Source organism: Cyanistes caeruleus, chromosome 1 (assembly GCF_971803275.1).
Source record: "Cyanistes caeruleus chromosome 1, bCyaCae1.hap1.1, whole genome shotgun sequence".
NCBI classification, from domain to species: Eukaryota; Metazoa; Chordata; class Aves; order Passeriformes; family Paridae; genus Cyanistes; species Cyanistes caeruleus.
The window spans coordinates 111,886,170-111,907,860 of record NC_141701.1 but is presented as its reverse complement, the minus strand read 5'-3'; the positions used below and the strand labels follow the sequence as shown (position 1 = coordinate 111,907,860).

General features: G+C 41.7%; 1 protein-coding gene across 2 annotated transcripts in view; it reads left to right on the top strand.

Moving 5' to 3' along the window:
• TGFBR2 (transforming growth factor beta receptor 2) overlaps nt 1–21,691 on the top strand; it is a 59,157-nt gene that overhangs the window by 29,075 nt on the left and 8,391 nt on the right. For both annotated transcript variants that reach the window (XM_086850646.1, XM_086850637.1), the window contains 2 exons: nt 11,273–12,072; nt 16,263–16,404. In XM_086850646.1, coding sequence (XP_086706772.1) covers nt 11,273–12,072; nt 16,263–16,404 — 942 coding nt within the window. The remainder of the gene's footprint in view (nt 1–11,272; nt 12,073–16,262; nt 16,405–21,691) is intronic.

Genomic DNA, 21,691 nt, shown 5'->3' with positions numbered 1-21,691 from the left:
AACCACTGTGTGTTAATTCTAACACATTGCCTTGGTTTTATTGAAGAGAATGTGTTCCCAGAGACGAGATCTTACTCTGTGTCAGCTGTCTAGTGTTTTTGTACAACATGAACCACACCCTTGTGGATTTTGGCTAAATTTTTATGAGTTAGGCACGTTATAGCTGTTTTTCCTGGAGCTATGTAGCTGAATGCAGTCACTGATAAATGTGTGTCTTTAGTTGGCATGGTTATGAAAACTGTTCTAGCAATTCAGCACCAAGTGCCTTCATTTGTATCAACTCTGTAGCTCACTCACACTTCAAGATCAACCCAAAAGGAGTAGTAGAAATTTAAACCCAGTCTTTCTACCCGAATTCCTTTCACTGTTCCGAGTGGACCTTTCCTTCTAGGTCATGTGCTGTAAGCACTTCAAGTGACTCATGAAAACCATGTGCTGCATTCTTATGAATTAAGTGAATAACTACAGATAAAAATTAAAGTCATGTAAAACTTCGCTTTGTAAAATTTCCAGTTCATTCACAAACACAGGCATTAACTCCAGGAGGAGGGGGAGAATTGAGGCTTTGTCATTCCTTTTTTATTGTTGTGGATTAGTGTTTCTTTGAAATGAAAACAGCCCCTTTGGGTTGCTTGCCTGGTTAGCCATGGCAGGAAGACAAACGATTTTTACAGTATCAGACATGCGGTTTCCTGTCTGTGTTTAACTTTGAGCAGAACATCACAGCCAGCTGGTCCATGGCTCCTCCAGACAACTAGATAATAGCCTGTAATAATTTTGCCTTTGGAATGACTGTCATCCAAATCTATTCTATACATTGTTCTTGCAGGGTTTTTTCTCTACATTTTTTTGTACACCAAGAACAAGAATTTTTTTGCAGTGGTTTTGCACATTCTGTAGTTTTAGAGAGCAAGACAAGAACTAGTCTAAAAATGCCTGATCAAACAGTGAATTTAATAATATTAGCTGAAACTGAGATAAAAAAATTTTCACCTGTTAATCACAGTATTTCCTTTCAAGCTATTTCTATAAATGACTAGTGTTTTACCTCTTCTTCCTGTATGCACACTTAAGATAGACCAGATTTAGTTTGTTTATGGTGTTTCTGAGGTAAGAAAGAAAATCCTGGGTAAAGCAACAAGTTCTAACTTCCACCAAAGGTTAGTCACTAAATTCCAGTGATTCACAGCTGAGCTGTTATTGCTTATGGAAGAATTGGTTTATAGCACTATTGGTTTGCATGAGTCTTGACTGTGAAGGGTAAACCCCCTGACTCCATTTTTAGACACAAGCATCTAAAGGTTTTGGGTATTGGAGGTGTTGTGACTCACTCAAAAGTGACCTTAGAAATGTCTGAAGTAGTTACATCAAAATCAAATGCCTGTTTATTGTATGGATTTTCATTTAAGTTGCCAGTCTGCAAGATAAGCAAGACAGTCAAACATGTGCCTAAACATGCCCGTAGCTCTGCTGTGTCAGGGGGCTGCCCCTGATTCAGATCCCTGGCATTCAAGGCCACAGGCAGCTGGTGGAAAATACAGAGTGCAGAATCACTCCAAATAATGTCCTGTAGAAATAACATGCAGGAGACAGTTAACCATTGTAAATCTGACTCCTCTGTGTTTATTTTTTAATCCTTCTCTATTTTTGCCAAAAAAAAAAAAAAAAGTGGGTGACTGGCAGGCAGCTTACACCCCTGTGGTGGAAAAATGCTTCTCACAGCAAATATTATTTATTCGAAAGTCTAATATTAGTGTTACCAGAAGGCAAAGCCAGGGAGCAAAGCCACTGGAAAAGATTAGCCAGAATCAGGGGTAAAAGGCCTTGGGTGGCTAGGAGTTGACTAGGTGGCAGACAGAGGCCTGGTCCCTCTGTAGTGGAAAAAATGAGTGCAGGACTAGACTATGAAGGTTTTTTGCTCCCTGATGTCTGGTTGTGTCTGGCGGATCTTCTGCATCTTGCTTTACCTTCTTCTACTTTGATCTGCTGTGATGAATCAGGTCTGTCTGTAGTTGTTTGTACAGTCCCAGTCTTCCTGTGATGTTTGGGCAGCTTTGTTCCTCACCTTTCCCTTCACTACATCTCCCAGCCATCAGCCAATGTGAGCATGACAGTTGCCTAACAAAGCTGTGTTTTATTAACAATTCCAAATTATTTGACTGAAGTCGAGCCTTGTTTATCCTAAGGGACCAAGCAGGACTGTGCCTTTTCCAGCCCCACATGTGACCCATTCTCCACGGATGGAGAGGACCAGGTACTCGTTGTAGAAAAGAAAATGGGATTCCTGCATGTTACTTAGTGCATGACTTACCTGCCTGCTGTGCCATGCAACTCCTTCCTCTTGTGCAGCTGATTTAGACACAGTCATTCAGCAATATGCAAACCAGCAGTGGAGACTGCAAAGAAGAAAAGGAATCCTTTAAATACTGTCATTAATATATATGCAGTTGTTGTCCTGAACATCAAATTCAAATCCAAGCAACAGTGCAGGGAGCTCCAAAGTTGGAGCCAGGATTTCAACACAGGTGTGTTTGGTTTATAGTTAGTTGTTTTATTATAACTTACATGGTGATAATTTTTTATCCTCACCTGTCTCTTGCCATGCTGTGCAGATCTCCATGCAGCTTGCAAATGACATATCTGTGGGATTGTTTAGGTAGCCTGTGTTTAGTGTTCACCTTTTGCAAGATGAAGTCTTGCAAAAGATTATTTTGGGCATTCGCACCACATCCAAATATGGGAGAAACCTTTAGCAGCAACTCTGAACCATCCAGACAGTTGCCTTGAAATACCAAAACCTCAGTGGTAGAGATGAGTGACAGGTCAACAAGAGTTTATGAGGGTAATGAAAATGAACATTGGGGAAGTGTGTCGAGGGAGGGAGGGTGTTGTGCTACTAAAAAACTCCACATTGATCATGGTTTTACAGAGTTGGCTAATTGAGAGTGTAAGAGACATGCCTATTTGATTAATCAGTTGTGGCTGAGTCATTTGCCTGAGCATTACAGCCTGTGGATTTGCAGTGTGTCAAGTGCTGTGATTGCTCACTGTGTACAGTTGTTACCTGGGAGAACTGGTGTTGCTCTGCTGCCTGAACCACCACAAGCATGCCTGTGTGATGCCTTGCCCTGCACCCATATTGCAGGAGATATGGATAATGTTTCAATGTCCTTAACTTCATATCTCTCATTTGTCTCTAACATGTTGTCCCTGTCTTTTCCTTTCTTTCTCTCCTCTTCCTCTCCTTACTAGAGTCAAAGTGTTAGTGATTTTACTTGACTACATAGGAGGATCTCAAACTTAAGAACAGACTTAAGACAAGTGCACAAACAGTCACCAGTCCATAAATACTTGTGTGATGAGTTGTCCGGTGCTCAAGGAACATCAGAAGGGAGATGATTACAGCTGGACTGCTTTCAAGTGAATTTTAACAAAGGCTTTCATTAATCTCTTTTTCTGTTATCCAACTAACATGTTCAGAAGGTAACTCTTCCAGCTGCCCCATAAAAGAGGTCAGTAACATTACATAACATTGCACAGAGCCTCTCACTGCTTGTATGTTGGCTTTGTTCTCTGTGTTTCCTCTTAGGTATTTGCAGGCACTAGAGTCCCACCCAGTGCCTGCAGCTGTGTGTAACCAAAGGAGAGGCTGTCTAATGCTGAACATCTGATTCATTTAATGGGATAGAGAGGAAATAGAATGAAAAGAGGCTAAAGAAGCCAAAATTTTGTTTTGCTCTGTATTATTTATATTGTTTGCTTCTTAGGAAAATAACCATGCTCAGTTACAGATTTGTGTAAAAACAAACTAGGCAGTGCTCTTTTAGTCTCGTTGGCATATTTGTTACAATTTGCATCACTTGAGAGCTTAATAAGTATGGGAATGTGGCCAACCTTTTATCAGGTTGTCATGAAAGAGACTTTAATAATTTCAGACAGAAACAAACTGTAACTAACACTGGCAACATAATATTTTGGGAAAGGTTGGAGGGGTGAAACTCAGGCTGAGAATAAAAATACTGGTTAATGTGTGGCATCTGTTGAAACATATTGAAACTGGAGAGATTGATTTGTTCCAGAAACCCACCAGCAAACAGCAGCAGACACCCAAACTCTATATAACTGAGCCATGTATCACAGGAACTCAGTCACATCATGTAAAGTTAAAATACGTTGGCTTTCATATTGCTGAGTAGGAAAGCTCAGCTACAAGTGAAGTCAGAGTGTGTGAGAGATGCCATGTACACACAGTGAAGGGACCTATTAGAATGGGAGAGATAAGAAGGGAATGCATTAGGGGGGTGGAAGATTTTAAGCAAATAGGTGCTGTGCCAGCAAACCAAGGAATTACACTTTCTAGCCAGGAGTGAGAGAATAAAAACAGCAACAAACTATTTGTTCTGTCTTAGAGCTTAAGAGTTTCTTAAACCTCCTGGGTGCTGAATAGCATACTTGGCAATCAGTTGAAAAATGAAATTCTGCTTACAATAGATGAAATATCCATGAGGTCATTGCTGCCCAGCCTTTTTGCTGAAGTAAGCCACCCAGAGGCAATGAAGTTGCCTGCCTCCCACCCCTGTGGCTAAGATATGTCAGCGGCAGCTAGATGCAGCCGTTCCCATCAGGTGACAGATGCATATGCGTGACTCTTCCAACATGTAACACATGTAACTGGGTCATGTAACTGGGGATTATCCCCGGGCATTACAGAGAAGTTTTGAGTCCTGATCCCCTAGATAGTTGTGTGCAAAGGCCAAAGATGCAGGTCCACAGGGGAGACCAGTACTGGGTGTGCCACTGGTCTTCAAAACAGTTCATACTTCCTACCTTTCAGGAAAAGAGATGGCACTGGGTAGTGGCATGCATTAAGTGCTCTGAGAGCTGGGTCTGGTTTGCCAGACATTTGTTGACCTCAGAGCAACATTTAGGCAGCCCAAAAGAGCAGGTGAATGAGTTCTCATATCTTTAAGTAAACCTTTAGGGCACAAAGTGCTGGAACCTGCACTTGAGTCACAGCAACCCCGTGCAATGCTGCAGGCTGAAGAAAGAGTGGCAGGAAAGCTGCCTGGAGGAAAAGGACCTGGGGCTGCTGACCACCAGTGGCTGAACATGAGCCAGCAGAGAGAACATATGGCCAAGAGGGTCCATGACATCCTGGCTTGTTTCAGAAAGAGTGGAGCCAATATAACCAGTGCAGCGATTATCCCCCTCAACTCAGGACTGGTGAGGGCACGTCAAATCCTGTGGGCCCCTCACTACAAGGAGGACATTGAGGTGCTGGAGTGAGACCAGAAAAGCGCAGCAAAGCTGGGAAAGGATCTGGAGCACAAGTCCTGCGAAGAGTGTCTGAGGGAGTTGGGGTTGTCTGGCCAAGAAAAAAGGAGGTTAACCAGCTTTCTACTGCTGTCTGAAAGGAGGTTGTAGCAAGGGGGGGTCAACCACTTCCCCCAAGTAAGAAGCATGGAACAAGAGGAAATGGCCTCAAGTTGTGCAAGGGATGTTTAGATTGGATAACTGGAAAAATTTATTCACCAAAAGGGTTGTTAAGCACTGGAACAGGTTCCCCAAGGAAGTGGTTGAATGACCATCCCTGGAGGTATTTAAAAGACCTGTAGATGTGGCACTTAGAGACATGGTTTAGTGGTGGACTTGGCAGTGCTGGGTTTGCAGTTGGACTTGATGATCTCAGAGATCTTGTCCAACCTAAACAATTCCATGGTTCTATAGCAGGCCAGGCAGACCTGCCAGCTACCGGAGGTAGTACCTCTCCAGGAGAGAGATACTCTCTTGGATACCCTGGTAATATCATTTTCAGACTAAAAGATGAAGACATACAGACAGCTCAAGCAAAACATACTGGCCTTGACAGACTTAGTTTACCTAGTCCAAAAAAAGCTCCTGTCAAATACAGGAACTTGTTGAAGGAATTCAACATTCAGGAAAGTTTGCAAGAAATGCCAGGGTTTATTTTCCACTGAATAGTAAGATAGAGCCCATTCTGGTTTTAAAATCTGGTAATCTCTCTCTTTTGCCACAAGCTGGTTCAGCATAGAGCCGAGGGAGTGGTGCAACTGATTTCCTGTGCAACAAAACTATTAAATTGGAAAAAAAAAAATGTCTCCAGCAAGTATGAAAAATTAAAAAGTTTCCAAGAAGCTGTAATGATAAAAAAAGACAGGTCAATTTGAGGTGCAGCATTTGAATTCTATTATTATCAAGTATTTTGTATCAAGATCAATCATTTTCCTAAGGAAAAACCCTCTACCCTGAGTAAGAAAGCTCCCCACCCCCATCTACATCCCCCAAAAATTAATGCCTGTAAAACTAGCAGAAGTTTTTAAAAGTTGGATCAACTTTTGTCCTCAAGACAGGGGTTTCAGGGAAAAGTATAAGAGTGTCAGAAGCAGATTTTCTATTTTGAAAATCAGTATTTCCCACTGAAAAATATTTTGCTGAAGATTTCCAAGTCATTTTAATTCTAAAAAGGCCACAGTCAGGAGGGTACATGTGACACTGAGCTACAGAATTTCATTTCCACCTTAGGATTCTTCAATAGAGATAAAGTAAATTACTGCAAGCAGCTGCTTAGAGTAAATTTAATTTCACTGAAAGGAAATTTTATGGCATAGCATTTTATGGAGCTAGTTTTCATCCAGAAAGTACTAAAAAGATGGGTAGGCTTTTCCGTATTTTGTTGCCTATTGCCTTGCTCAGAAATCACTACACATGCAAGGTTCAAACCTCCCATTTTGTGAAAAGCTCTCCCTTGATTCAAACAGAGCAGATCTTGAACTTGAAACTCCTGTACCCCACCCATAGCAGTCCACTCACCGCTAGGGATTCAGCACTCACATACATCTCTTGCCAAATTGCAACATTTGAACAGAAATTCTGTTCAAGCAAAAGCATTCAAAAAGTGTTGGTTTTCATTCCAGTGTGGAATTCAAATCAAACTTTGAAACCTCAGGATTTCTACAAAATGGAGTTTTCCTCCAGTCAGCTCAAAGGGCTGCTTTGTGTCTTGGGATCTTGCAAAATAACTAGATCACAGTTCTGTGTCTGGGACCATGTTTTGTGACCTTGTGTTTCTGGGAATTTTTAAGACACTGCACAAGCTTGCAATACATCATTGTCAATATATTTCATGTCAGTTCTGCTAATATCAAATATATTCTTTCTGTGCTGTGTGGCTTTGACTAGCAGTTGAATAGGCAGCAGCTTTAGAGCTCACTTTAGAGCAGCAGACAGCGAGGAAGTAGCTCTGTCAGTACTGGCTGGGCATTCTGCTGCCCTGCCATTCAAGTGTGTGTCCTCATTTCATTGCCATTGTTTTACTTACTCCTTACAAAGTTCAGTGACACTAAAGTTGTATCAAAGGCATGAAAACCAACCTAAAGAATTTGCAAGCTCTTGTGCTTTGAAGCTCCCTGACTGAACGGGGGCTGTACAGTCTTTCCATTTTCCTTGGCACCTGAGCCCTATTCCCCCAAGGCTTAGGTAGTGTTAAGGGTTATGCAGATGGTTTGTGCTTAGTTTAAGCCACACACAGGAAGCTTTCTTTTAGCTCAACTTCTCTATTGTTATGCTATATTAATAGGATCTTTTGAAGCTTAAGAAAGGACTGATCCACCCAAATAATAGTTCTGGGTGGGGAAAGTTATTTAGGAGCATGTTTGAAAACATGGAAGGCTATTTCGTTTAACCATTTCCTTGCCTGCCTGTGCAGACAGGTTTTGCTCATTCCAGTGCTCAGAAAGAGGAAGCTGCACTCCCATTTTTTAAATTATGAGGTTTCAGTCATGAGTATTTATTTATAAGTGAACGTATTTATTCTTAGATCCCTGTAGTCAAGCCATAAAATGTTGGCTAGCCACTATGAAAACATACAGCTATGCTCTGAATTTTGATCCTGTCCTGATTTTGTACTCAGATTTTGCAGAGAGGTACCCCATCCTTAGTTTCTGCTGGAATGGCTGATTTGATTCTGCTCATAACATCAGGCAAAATCAAAGGCAGTTCCAGAAGTGTCTTGCTCGGGACACACCTCAGTGCCACCAGCTCTTTGCTCTTTTGCTATCTCCTTTAATTCTCCTGTCAGGCAGCTTGGTCCCCTCCTAAGCTTAGAGTTCAGCCTTGTCAGTCCTGACACTCAGTTCTCCCTGATGTGTGCTCATTCTTGCACTTCCCAAACTGTGGAATTTGAGTGGAATTTGTGGAAGCTGTGGGATTTGCCTAGTGTCTTAAGTACTGAAAATCAGCACAGCCTTTGTCCCTGCTGCTTTAGGTGGGGTTGTGCAGCTGTATGCTTTTCACCCCCTGCTTCTCTGCTTCCTCCAAGCGACCGTGCCAAAGCGGATGTGTCACTTTGCAGCAGGGCTGCAGGATGATACAGTGCTCAGGGGGAAGTGGCCAAGCTGCTCAGCTTCTGCTTTGATTAAATTTTTTTTTACATTCTTTTTCAAGTAACATTTGCAACATCGACAGTTTTTCCCTTCTACCCAAAAATCCCCCTGCACCACAAGCAGAGCTTTCTCTTGTGCAAAAAAAGGAAGAGCTGAAGGAACTGTGAACTCTGCTGGAGAGTTCTCAGCTGTAGAGCAAAATACTACAGCCTACTCTAGGACATTGTAGGAATGATTGGAGATCCTCACACAGGTAGCCATAACAGTAAAGGAGCAAGGATTTTGGATGAGTTTGTCCTCAATTTGGGCTGAACGTGCACCCAGCTACCTACAACTGCTTGGACTCAGGGGGAGCTATTTGAAAGACAACTAATACATCTTAGGGCTTTTGTCACTCATTTTGAAAGATATTTGTATTTCAAATATCTGGTCTACATACAAACTCTGTGGCAGAAAAAAAAAATGGCTTAAAAGGCCCTAAAGAAACATTTTCATCATTGTGAAAGAGTGTACTCTATGATATAGATGACATATAACTCATTTCCAAGAGCAGAGTCCAGACTTAAGCGTGCTTTTCTGTGGTCAAGGAAAAGCCAAAAACAACCAATACCAGCAAAACAGAACCCTAAATGTTCAATAAAGTTACTTTCTCTGATTTTTATAGGTCATAGTTGTGTCATGTATTGTGACCTGCTTGCTGCCAAAACTCCAAAACAGTCATCCCACAATGCAGTCAATTCTCCTCCATCAGGGTGTTTTCCGAGTTCTTAATAAAGTAGATTTTCTAGAAACAAAGAATGCACAAGGGAATAAGCAATGCAAATCTATTTACTGACAGTGACATTTGACTTTCTAAATATATTCCTCTTTTTCCCATAAGAGCTGCACAGACACAGTGGTTTTTTCTCCTCTTCAATATGTTGAAAAGCAAAAGAGTTGCCTTTAATCTGTGATGAAATTTTAGGTATTGTGTTTATTTAAAATCCAATATTTTTTAAATTTACTAACATTTTGTTTTCAAGAGAAATCACAGGAGAATAAGGATTTGTGGTTGCCATAGGTGTGGAAGGAGGGATTGCCTTAAAAATTCTTTTGCATAAATGAAGGAAAAACATTCTTTGTAGGTATTGCTGGTGCATGTCATTGACCCGTGCCAGGCTGGGAATGACAGTGCTAGAAAGGCAATTCCTCTTCCTTGAAACCCTAGAGAGGCTTACATCTGGTTGATGAACCTTTCAAACAGAGGAAGCACATCCTGGTTCAGGATTCAAGCCTTTTTCTTAATAGAAAGACAATACTTTTCAGATTCCCTATCACCTGCCTTTGAATAGCTGATGGCTTCTGCTGCTTGCCAACTGGGTTTACAATGGAAACATGATTATGAGTGAAATTAGAGGGTCAGAGGTAGTGCTTGTTCTAATTGTAAACCTTTACCCTTATCCCTTTTAGCATTGTTCACCTTTGTTCTGAAAGGCACAGAGTAGGGGAAACAGAGGCTTGTGGCTAATGTACTTAGTGACAGCTTCCCTTCAGAGCCTATTAAACTTTTGCTATTCATATTGACTTATTTGGCCTGATGCACAGAGCCTGAGTCAATGACATGGCTGTAAGCATCCACCAGAGCATCCTGCTGCCACCACAAGCCCTCTGCTTAACTGTGGTTGCAGCTTCATTTGTTTTAGTCCATTCAGGTTAGGCTCACAAGACTTCTTCCAAACAGTCCCCTCCCTCATACAAAGATAATACAGTACATTTTATCTGACTCAAAGGAAGAAAAGATTGAGAGAGTAAATTTCCATGTGTTCGATCAAATCAGGTTCAGATATAAACTCTGGCCTTCCTTTAATCTCTTCTTGGAACAAAACTCTTCCCTTTCAAACTGGTTATCTTCCCTAAGTAATACTGAACCAGAAGGCAGTTTTTAGAGGTGACAGGGCAGCTCTCACCTCTAGGATAATAATCTGTACTCTTCCCAGAATGCATCCCTATTCTAGAATAGGTCCCTGTTGTTCCTCTATTCCCTATATCTATATCTAGGAATATGTTGGTGTGTGCACTGCACCAGGTGTGGAGTTTGGAGTGAACATCTTCTTTACAGCAGAAAAGCAGTGTACAGCACACAAGGAACTCACAGAGTTCCTTGGAAACTTCCTGAGAAGTTTTCTGATACATAAATCCATGCAGAAGTACCTGGAGGGTGGTGATGGTGACCATTCTGAGCCTGTTTACATGCAGGTGTTTGAATTTGTTCTAGCATCACTCACATACATCAAAGCATGAGGATAAGTTCTGGGTTTTGGGTCTGTATGCAAGCACACATATTGCGCCTGAATATTGTCATACAGAGTGTGAACAGATTTCCTGAAGGTGGCTTTGCAGGGATCCTACTAAAGCATACTGGATCTGGAGTAATAACTGGGCAAGTAGGAGTTCACAGACTTAATTGTCTGTTTATTTATAGAAAAATTAATGTGTTCTAGTAATTAGTGGTTAAAGGAGCAGTTCTGTCAAGAATACATTGACAGAGTATGTACAGGAGGCTTTGGCTATTGTATTCAGGAAAGTGAAGGTTTCATCCATTATGTATTAAAAGCATGAGAGAAGAACAAAACTACTAAATTACATTAGGTTCTTAAATTTGTTCAGTTCTGGCTTTTTACAAAGTAAGCAGACACAAAAGTCCTGGTAAGCAGAGGCCTACCTACAAAACAACATTTTGAAGCAAGAAAGCAGTGACAATTTTTATTATTTGCTGTTAGTGCAGAAGATAATGTATTGAATTCTGGATAAAAATTATAATTATTGACGGCCTTCTGTACATATCAAATTATGATCCAATTTTATGTATGCCTTCCTTCTGTTCTTTACAGATGACCCTCATAAGCCAGAGGAGAAAGATGAAATTTCCAAAGTCACAATCATAAGTCTTGTCCCGTTACTGGTGATTTCTGTTGCTGTGATTGTTATCTTTTATGCCTACCGCACTCATAAGAAGAGGAAACTCAACAAGGCATGGGAGAAGAATGTTAAGCCCAAGAAGCATAAGGACTGCAGTGATGTCTGTGCCATTATGTTAGATGATGACCGCTCAGACATCAGCTCCACGTGTGCCAACAACATCAACCACAACACAGAGCTGCTGCCCATTGAGTTGGACGTGGTTGTTGGCAAAGGAAGGTTTGCTGAAGTGTATAAAGCCAAACTGAAGCAAAACACATCAGAACAGTATGAAACTGTGGCAGTCAAGATTTTCTCCTATGAAGAATATGCTTCCTGGAAAACTGAGAAAGACATTTTTTCGGATGTAAACCTCAAGCATGAAAACATCCTCCAGTTCTTGACAGCAGAGGAGCGTAAGACAGATCTTGGCAAACAGTATTGGTTGATCACTGCCTTCCATGCTAAAGGAAACTTGCAGGAATATCTCACACGGCACATTATCAGCTGGGAGGACCTCTGGAAACTTGGCGGGTCCTTGGCCCGAGGGATTGCCCATCTGCACAGTGATCACACACCCTGTGGCCGTCCCAAAACACCTATCGTACACAGAGACCTAAAGAGTTCCAACATCCTGGTGAAAAATGATTTAACCTGCTGTCTCTGTGACTTTGGGTTATCCCTGAGGCTGGACCCTTCCCTGTCCGTGGATGACTTGGCTAACAGTGGGCAGGTAAGTTCGAAGGTTGAAGCAGGGGGTGGAATGGGTAATGTTGGTCTGACAGTTCCTGAGCTGAAAAGATGAAAAAACCTTAAGCTTCTATGGCAGCTTTGACTTAAAACCACAAAAAATTAACGTGAATGTGTTTATAAACGAAGTGGCTCTAAACATTAAAGCAACACTGAGAGAAGTGCAATGTAGGTTTTGTTATGATTTGAGATCTGCATGTGTGTGTGATGCAGCCATCCTCTCACTCATGCTAAACATGTATGAGCTTGTTAGCAACTGTTCGTGGTGCTGCTGCAATGCACACACACACACAAATACAACAAGTATCTGCTTCGTGTAGTGAGGTTTTGACACATCAAGTTTTCACTGATGGCATTACACTTCTGTGTGACTCGACCCAATCCTGGTCTATCCCAGCATATGCAAAGTCAGTCTCATGTCCTCAAAAGCTGTAAGCACATAACTTCTGATAGATAATAATTTTAAAATTAAAAAAAAAGAGATCTCTGTAATGAACAGTACATTCTCCACATGCAAGAAAATACAAGGATGTCATATAAAAACTATTGCCCTGGTGTGTTTTTTCAACTAAGGAGAGTGGATAATACTCATCTATTTGATAGGGATGCCTGGGGGATGTTTATGAATGCATTGGAGACTACATACATCTCTAAATATTGTCTCTTAATGAAAACTCACATAGTATAAATTCAGACCATTTGTTAACCTAATTCCTAATACTTTTTAAATTTACTTCTTTAATTTATACTTTAATTATATATTTTATACATTTTTATATTCATATTTTTATATATTGGTCACTCAAAGCCTGTCCATTTAAACTGACTTTAACCTCACACGGAACAAATACTTTAGCTTATAACATTTTCAGGGACAGATCTTCAGTCTGTAGTGCTTTGTTGAGTTCACAGGAGCTTTACTGTTCTTTATCAAATGAAGATATGCCTTTGAAAGTCTCATTATTGAAAAGCAGCTGTCCTAATCTCATTTTAGAAGATCTATCAACCAGAACCAGGAGTGAATGTTAATCAGTAGATCCATATTTAAAATACTACAAACACCACTCCATTACATATAATTTCTCTCCATCATGCCAGATCTTTTCAGAGTTCAGTGAAGTCATACCAGATTGTCAGTCATAAGAATGGTCCCATTTGAAGCCAGACAAGGACTATGAAATTCATCACCCACAGACACTTTACTTAAAGCAGACCATTACTGCAAGCTGATTTCTCTGGCATTGCTCAGAGTCACTCGGAAGTAGGAGGATAGTGTTGATACTGCCACTTCCACAGTCCACAGCAACACTGATGACAAAGTATTAGGGCTGCCCAGATCAGGTTATGGCCTTGGAGTTGGTGTCCTTGAGCAATGGTGTTGAGACCAACTGTTTTATAGTTTGTTTAGCTTCAGTGAATCTTTTTGGGGGTGGTGACCCAGCAGGAGTCATTCTTCTCTGTGACAAAGAGTATAACTCAATTGATTTGACTCCAACTTCTGCCTTGTTCTTTCTGAGGACACAAGTGCAGCCCACTTTAATTCCCCAACATGCCGGCTTCATTGCTGTATATTTTATTAAAGAAGTCTTGCACCAAGACTTGCCTTATGCATAATTTCTAAAATTTACCCTGTGACTCAAACCCTTGCCACCAGGAGATTCAACTTCATAACATGCATAATGCAGCTGACCCTATTTTTAATTCAAGAAAATCTTGAGTTTTCAATGAAAAAAATGTTAGTATTTAAGTGTTTTTCTGGTCGTCCTTAGACACTAATACTGAAGGCAAGTTGTTTGGATTACAAAGCCATCTTCTTTCCAATCTACTCAACTACCTTCCATATCATGCAGATACAGCCATTATTGACTACAATACCAGGCTGGAAAACACCTTTTTCCCCATGAGGACCTTTGCAATCTTTTGAGTTTGGTCATCCATGATGGTTAATATTTGCAGATATTACTTAATGTGACCGTATAAACCTGGACCTTCTTCCCACTGTGTTCGAAGGACTGGTAGGTGCCTGCAAGGCCAGAAGTTCTGTACCTCAGCAGCATCAGCACCCTTGTAATAGATGGCTTCCCATATCATAAAAAGAGAAATATCTACTGCCTCTCTGACTGGTACAGCTTAGGGCATGAAACGTCTCTTAACAGCTTCAAAGAAATGTAAGGCTTCCAATAAACAAAGATTCAAATGTCACAAAAAATGATAGAGCAGTGCAGGAAGAAAGATGGTCCCTCACTAGAAGTTTTGGAAAATCAAGAACTGAAAGCAGACTGGTATTTGCAAAGAAGAAGCATATCCAGACCCTAGAGGAGCAACCAGCTTGGAATTGCCAGAATTTAGGTGCTTAAAAATGCCTTTGAGAATCAGGAGTCACTTGTTTTCAAGATACAGAAAAAGTGTCTTTGACCAAAAGACCTAATGATCTAAATGCAGATAAAAGGACATAAGTAGACTGGAATACATGATAAATTCTGAGTAGAATTGATATAGATTGGTTTGACAGCATTCTTCAAGTCAGTTTTTCTCTGCACTTTCTTCTGTGCATTTTATTATAGGGCTTCATCCTCCATTGTCCTGCAAAAGTGCAGGATTATTTTCATTGCTGTGAAGAGTGTGTGAAATGCCAGACCAGAAGAGAACTTTGTGGCAATGTGAGGAGTCTGTGTTTAGGCATCATTAACTCTTGTTAAAATCAGCAAGGTTTGCAGGGGTTGGGCCACGTGCACAGGTAACCTTCTTAAGCTTTGGGTGGTATCTGCTTGGGGAAGAAATCAAGTGCTAGGGAGTTAATGGTGGGTAGCAACCTCTGCTTCAGTGTTCCCATATGTACGTTTTATGTAGGGAAGGAAGTTGGTGCTCACCTCGGTGACTGTCCCGAGTACCTCTTCAGTGTATAGCTGCTATTCATGTGCTTGGCCTTAAATTCATCAATGTAGCAGGGAACTTAACTTTGAGACTGCTCACACTGAATTTTTTTCCCATCCTCTGTTATAAAGACTTTGATCCTACAACCATTCAGATATTTTTGACACAGAGATTTTCTGCTGTTGCAAGGTCCTACGACAAAGCTATGTTCTTGATCTTTCCTTCTTCTTATGATACTTCCCACTTTTTGTGGAACATCTTCTCATTTGCCCTGAGCCTGAGGTGATAAGATATGTTTACAGAAGCTTATAAAAGGGGTGTCATAGGGCTCTCTCAAGACTGTACATTAACTATGTGGCTGCCTGCTGTTGCAGATGCAGTAACTGAAATGATCTTTTGCAGCCCTGCTTGCCTCTGGGCTCTGGAGTGATTGCTGTAGTGTAAACAGCTCTTTTAAATCATATGTCCTGCTGCATCATCCACTTGTGTTTGTTCATCTGTGCCATTAACCAGTTTCCAACTTGATGCTGTCTTTGCCTGATGAAAGACTTCTATTTGCAATTTTTCAAGGGGGGATACGTTATTTATACCTTGTGAAGAGTTTGTTATTTGAGAGAACCGTTGAGTGATCCAAGAATTCTTCTTAAATCCTTTCTTGTGATAAAAACAGACTTTTAAACTTCCCCTTCTGTAACGCGAAATCATAATCTAGATCTCAGCAAAGCTGCTAAAGTCGTAGCTGAAAATTGCTCAGTATGAATAAAGTTTATGAGAATGTTTTTTCAAAGGTTTTTGGTTTCAGTTCAAATGTGTGGTTCTGCATTCAGGATTTGTGTGTTTGCTTTCTTCTCCCAGGCCTGCATTTACTCTCCTTTTAAGCCTACCATGAAAAGAAACAGCTAACACTGTAATATGCTGTGCAATATAATACAATGTGTTTCTTGCTCATCTGAAAGACACTTGGTGAGCAGCAATTGCTTCAGGCCCAAAGGTCAGAGTTTATCTGTGAATAGCCAAAGAGTGAGAAAACTTGTCAGTGTCAAAATTATTTGCTTAAGGAACTAGAAAGGGCTATTTTTTTTTTCTCCCCACCAAGAGAGGTGCAAGTAAGTTGGTAGTCAGGACAATGCCAGATTTCCCTGGCAGCAGAAAATACGGCCTGTGCCAAGTGTAGCCTGAATTTTTGGATACATGTCAAATGGCACTGTATCTATGAAAGCTGAAGTTAAATCACAGTGGAATCCAAAACATGAATTGCAATTTCAGCTCATGAGCTCTCCCCAATCTCTTCTCCTGTAGGTTGGCACAGCAAGATATATGGCCCCTGAGGTTTTGGAGTCCAGGATGAACCTGGAGAACATGGAGTCCTTCAAACAAACAGATGTGTACTCCATGGCTTTGGTCCTCTGGGAAATGACATCTCGCTGCAACGCTGTCGGAGGTAAGTGCCATCTGTTTTCTTCTCTCTAAAGGTATGTTGAGACAGACATGCTCTCATGGTTGTCTGGGGAGGGGGTGATTCTTTTTAACTATCACCAGGTTTTCTAGTGTACCTGGATACTGCAAATTAACAGTCCTTCCATAGTGTGAGGTGCATATGTGCATGAGCAGGCTTGAACACCAAGCAGCTGAGCACAAGAGTAAATGGATCCTCAGTTGGTGTAAGGATAAATTTGCTGTTAGGTAGGTCACTTCTAAAGATTATTAAAGTCTGCTTTCCCTATGACATCTTGAGCAGCCATGGATTGACTCAGTCTGGTTGATCTCACGCAAAATAATTGGAAACATAAGTCAATTTGAAATATTAAACCAAAGAAGTGATAACTGCTTCCCATTTACTTTCATGAAATGTTAATTCTCAAACCTAGTAAGGGCCAGTTAAGTGTCACATTTACTAATTGAAAATTTCAGTAAGAGGCATCATAGTGATATGGAAAGTTTCCTGTTTTCCTAAAATCACCAGCTGCTGCACATCATGTTTTGCGATTTTGCAAGAGATCGTCCATATGAGAAATCAAGGGATGTTTGCTGTATAAAGTGTAGTAACAAAATGAAAGTATCGGAACTGACTATCCAGAACAGCTCCAGGAAAAGCTGCTATGCTTGTTCATATTCAGAGTTTCTTCTGAAACAAAAATCTCCATTTCTGCTTTGACTAAAGTTGACCCAGAATTCCCAGCATGCAATGCTGGTATATGCTAGAAATCAGCAAAGTTGCTGTTGGGATATCTACAATACATATTGCCATGTTTGAAGTTTTTCACCTTACTTCAGGAATTAAAATAAAACCAAGCTGCATGTAAAATTCTTGAGTCTGCTGGAATCATCTAAGAGTCTAAAAAATATTCTAAAAAATATTGCTGCACAGTTCAGTGCTCACACAGGCAGTCTAAGGAGTGGGCCTGTACAAGGTAACAGTAATGTGGGTATGATAGTAGATATACAACTGTGATTTGATTTGTTATCCTTTTTCCAAAACCACAGAGGCTCCCTTTTCATTGGGCTTGGCACAGTTCCACCTTGAAGGGCTGCCATAGACACAGAGGCAGGACAGTCTTGCAGGCTAGAGCACTGTGCTATGAGGAACATGGTGTTCAGGAGGGAAACCAATGTCCCAGGGGAAGATGTGCATAGCTGCTCCTTGTTTCTCTACCAGCATCTGTGGGATACCACAAGGGAGGTCTCTGAAGCCACTCAGCACAGTCAGTCACTGTGTGGCTGCACCACGATGTCCATGTGCAGGAGGGAGGAATTGCCTCCACCTCAGTCTCCTGCTCCATCTGACCAGCATTTAGTCTCACTGGGTGGGCTGTATTGTGGGCAAGAGTTTTTCCCCTGTTTGCACCCTGCCAGCAAAGCTACAAAGCGAGTATGTGTGCCGAACCTGCTAGCATAAAAGCGTGAAAAAGAACACCAAATTCTTTTTTAGTCAAACATTTAAGGGTAAAACATTTGGTGCTCAGGAGCTGAACTTCAATCTGACATATTCCAAGGCAAACTTATCCATATTTAATGGATCATGGTCATGCCTGTTTCTAAGTGCATTGGCACAACCTCAGCCTTTCATTAGCACTTTTATAAATGTGGCAGAGGAGATTTAAAATCTGAAAAAAAGGAATTGTGCCATGTTTCATGCTCTGTCTCTGTTTCTTGCATTTAGGAACTCACCTGATTAGTATAAGTATGAGCTGTTCACTGTGGAATCCTTTATCTTTGATGATGCCCGAGTCCCTTCCTGTTCAGATTTGCTGAGTAGGGCAAAATTAAGATTGTAGGAAATACAAACCTTATTGCTGCTGTTCTCAGAAGGCAACTGCTAAAAGAGGATATAAAGGGTGTTTCATAAGGAAGGAAAACCTCCAGCATGTTTAGCTAGATGAGGTTGACCCATTATAACCTTGAGAAGAGGAGCTGAAGTCATTTCAGTAAAGGGAAATATTTCTCTGGCCCACCATCCCCTTTCAAGTGATGCTTAACCCCTACCCACATCCTGATTTTCCCTATTCATTTCATCCCTCAGTCATTCTCATCTCCAGAAACACTTTTCTTGAGTTTTATTTCCCTATTTCAGTCATCTTTCCTGAGGCGAGGTCCGCAGCAAAACCCCAGGAGCACTAGGGCAGATCTGTAGGGGTTGGAACTTGCGTTTAGCATCTCCAGCTAAAGCAGTGAAACACAACTCTGAAGATGCAGATCCCTTAGCTTGTCACTGGTACTGAGCTGCAACAGCATTGCACCATTACTCTCATTTCCTTCTCAGATGTTCCCCTGGTTTGTGCAGCCTGGTTATCTTTGCAGCCAGCTGGTGAAATACCCTTACAGTGATTCATGACCACAGCTCCCCCTCTGCTTTCTTTCTCCATCTGTCACTTGAGAGACTCCGTCCTCTCCTCGCAGCCTTCCTGAGGAGCTGCCTCTGCTCACGCAACTCCTCTTTTACTCCTAGACTGTTTAGCAGTGAGAGAAATGTCTCTGCATGTAAGGCAGAGTAGCTGACCTGATTGCAGACAGCCTTTTCAAAGGAGCCTAAAAGATCTAGGCTCTGTCTTTGCAGGGCATGCTTGGCTGTGCTGTCAGCTCAGGGCAGTTTTGAGGACAAGAGTGGGAGTCTTAGCCAAGGCAACAGCATTAACAACTTTATTTAGGGAGGGAAACATGCAAGGAAGGGGGGCTAATTGCCATTCAGCCATGTAGAGGTACAGGGACTTATTTCTTTTTCAAAGGGAGCTCTTGGGATTCATTTGTCAGCATGCAGGTGTTCAGTGAGTGTGGGAGGTGATGCAGGCAGGTCCTTTCACTACAGATGCTTTGTCAAACACAGCCTCCACGCTATGCCAGGCCTCTTCAGTCAGCAGACGTTTAAACAAAAATACCCAGCAGCACAACCCATACTGTGAGGCTGCTGTAGTAAATAAGCAGGTGGGGATCGGCTTTTGAGAAAGGCCACGCTGTTCGTTGTTTCTTTGTTGTGCTAAATACAGAGAAGCAGAAATGGGGCGCGAGGGAGAGGGAGACAGAGGCGAAGATCGAGGTTGACTGATTTTTCACCAGAGTATAATTTAAGAGGCATATTTAGAAACTCAGCAACACTACTTTGGGGAGAACTTCGACTGTTCCATGCTGCTGTTAACGTGGTATTTCATCCAGCATAACAGCTGTGCACCAGATGCTGCACATTGCAAGAAATATAATTTTCATCTCAACCACTTGCTTTCAGAGTGACACAGCTTTGGTGACTGAGACAAGTGTAATTTCTCTGACAGCCTCCTAGAAAGAAAAGAAAACCATCTGGTTTGTATTGCAACTGCTATGGGTGAGGGACTATTGGGGGTGGCAGGGGAGAAGGAGAGTAAAGGGAACTTCTGAATACATGGGTTTGGTGAAGAGGGAGAAGAAAAACCCCCTCAGAAAATTGCAATGTAGCTGGAGGAGTATTGCCTGGAGTGGTGTCTGGCTTCAGTGTAGTATCAGAGCTGTGTTTAAAATGGCAGCCTTAATTTACCAGAGCTGTGTTTCATGAGAATAAAATCAAGATTTTATCTTATGCATGGTAAGAGTCATCCAAGAGCCACAGTTTCACAACTAAATATTTGCGCATCCTGTACCTCATTAAATGCTCAGCTTTCATCACAATGACGTGGAGCAGTGACATTTCTGGCAGCACAGAGCAATTAGATGGCCTGTACAGCAGGGCTGTGCCTCTGCAAAGAGCCCTGAGGTGGCTGCAGCTGAGGAATGATTTAAATTTCTCCTTCTGTGAAGCAGAGCCCAGTTAGGGCATGTCTGCACTGCACTGACTTGTAATGGCATACGACCCTGGTTGGTAGATCCACACAGTGCAGTATCACCCCATGACAGGCACCCATGTGCTGGAAATTCTCCGAACAGCGTTACAGTGCTACATGTAAGGTAGAGTGTGCTGTCCTTCAGCAAGCCCATGTGGCAGTGGATAAGGTCTCTGCACCAGACCCGTGTTGAGCACTGATGTGCTCTGTGTTTGCCACTTTCCCACCTCAGGATTCACTCTGCACTGACTGAGCAGCCCCTAAGCCTACCCTGATGGCAGGTCTCATGCACTCCCAAAGCTTTAGAGGGGTGACTGTGTCTTTGATCATCAGATAGAAGTCACTTAAGAGGTATGTGTGCACAATGAGTTCACTCATCCCAATGCATCCTTACCTCAGTAGGGAAACCCAGGGAAATTTATAAAGTAAGCATTTGACAGCATCTTAAAATTGGCCATGAAACAGCTTTTGGGCCCCTGTTTTGGGCATTATTTTCCCTTTGTGCAACTAGTGCAAGTTAGCAGACTCACTACCAAATTCCTCTAGCATGAAGACACTATATGAAGGACTCTACCTGTGTTTGCATGAGCTGTCACAGTAGCTCCATCATCAACTGATTTATCCCTTCTTCCCCCTCATAAACTCTAAATAAAATGGTATTTCAAAGGGACCTAGAAGTTCCCAAACACAAGCTCACTGCTGGAGGCTGTGCCTCACAGTTTACTTCTGCTGGCCTTTCACCTCACTCCTGCTTTGATTCTGCAAATAAAACACCATCATCCAGCACGAGAAGTCCCACAGAATTCAGTAAGACAGGTCACATAAGGGAGTGTCAGCAGGGATTGTGGGTATGCTCTTCTGACCCAAAGAAAATTTCACTGAAAAAAGCTTAGAGTAGAAAGAGTCCACAAGTGAGCCAAATTTTCCAAGCTTTCCTTACACACAACAAATAGATTTTCAGTAATGTCTCTGGGGCTAAAAATCCAATCCCAGCCTTTCTGAAAATTACAGCTAGGCCAATGTCAAAAGAAACTAGAGGTACAGCAATTAGTAGTGCAATTCAGCTCTCAACCATAAAGAATAAATGCTGGAGGTTAAAGTTGAAGGAAGTCTGCAATTTTTGAATGCTAAAGGTTCTGTAGTTCATGGTTCCCGACATACTTATGGTACTTCATCCAGGTGTCACTTTTAGAGCCCAACTAGTCTAAAACCAATGAAAATAATCATACAAGGCATGAGAACTAGAATCAGCATCTGTATACAGCCACACACAGGCATCTGGGCACAAACTTCTTAACCTGCCTCTAATTGACATCTGTTACATCTACTGTAGCACGTAAACATGATCCATGAATAACACCAGCTATTACTGCAAAATGTGTCTGGCACTTGAGATTCCACAGCATTAGGATGACTTACTGCATGAGGATTTAGTGGGCTTTT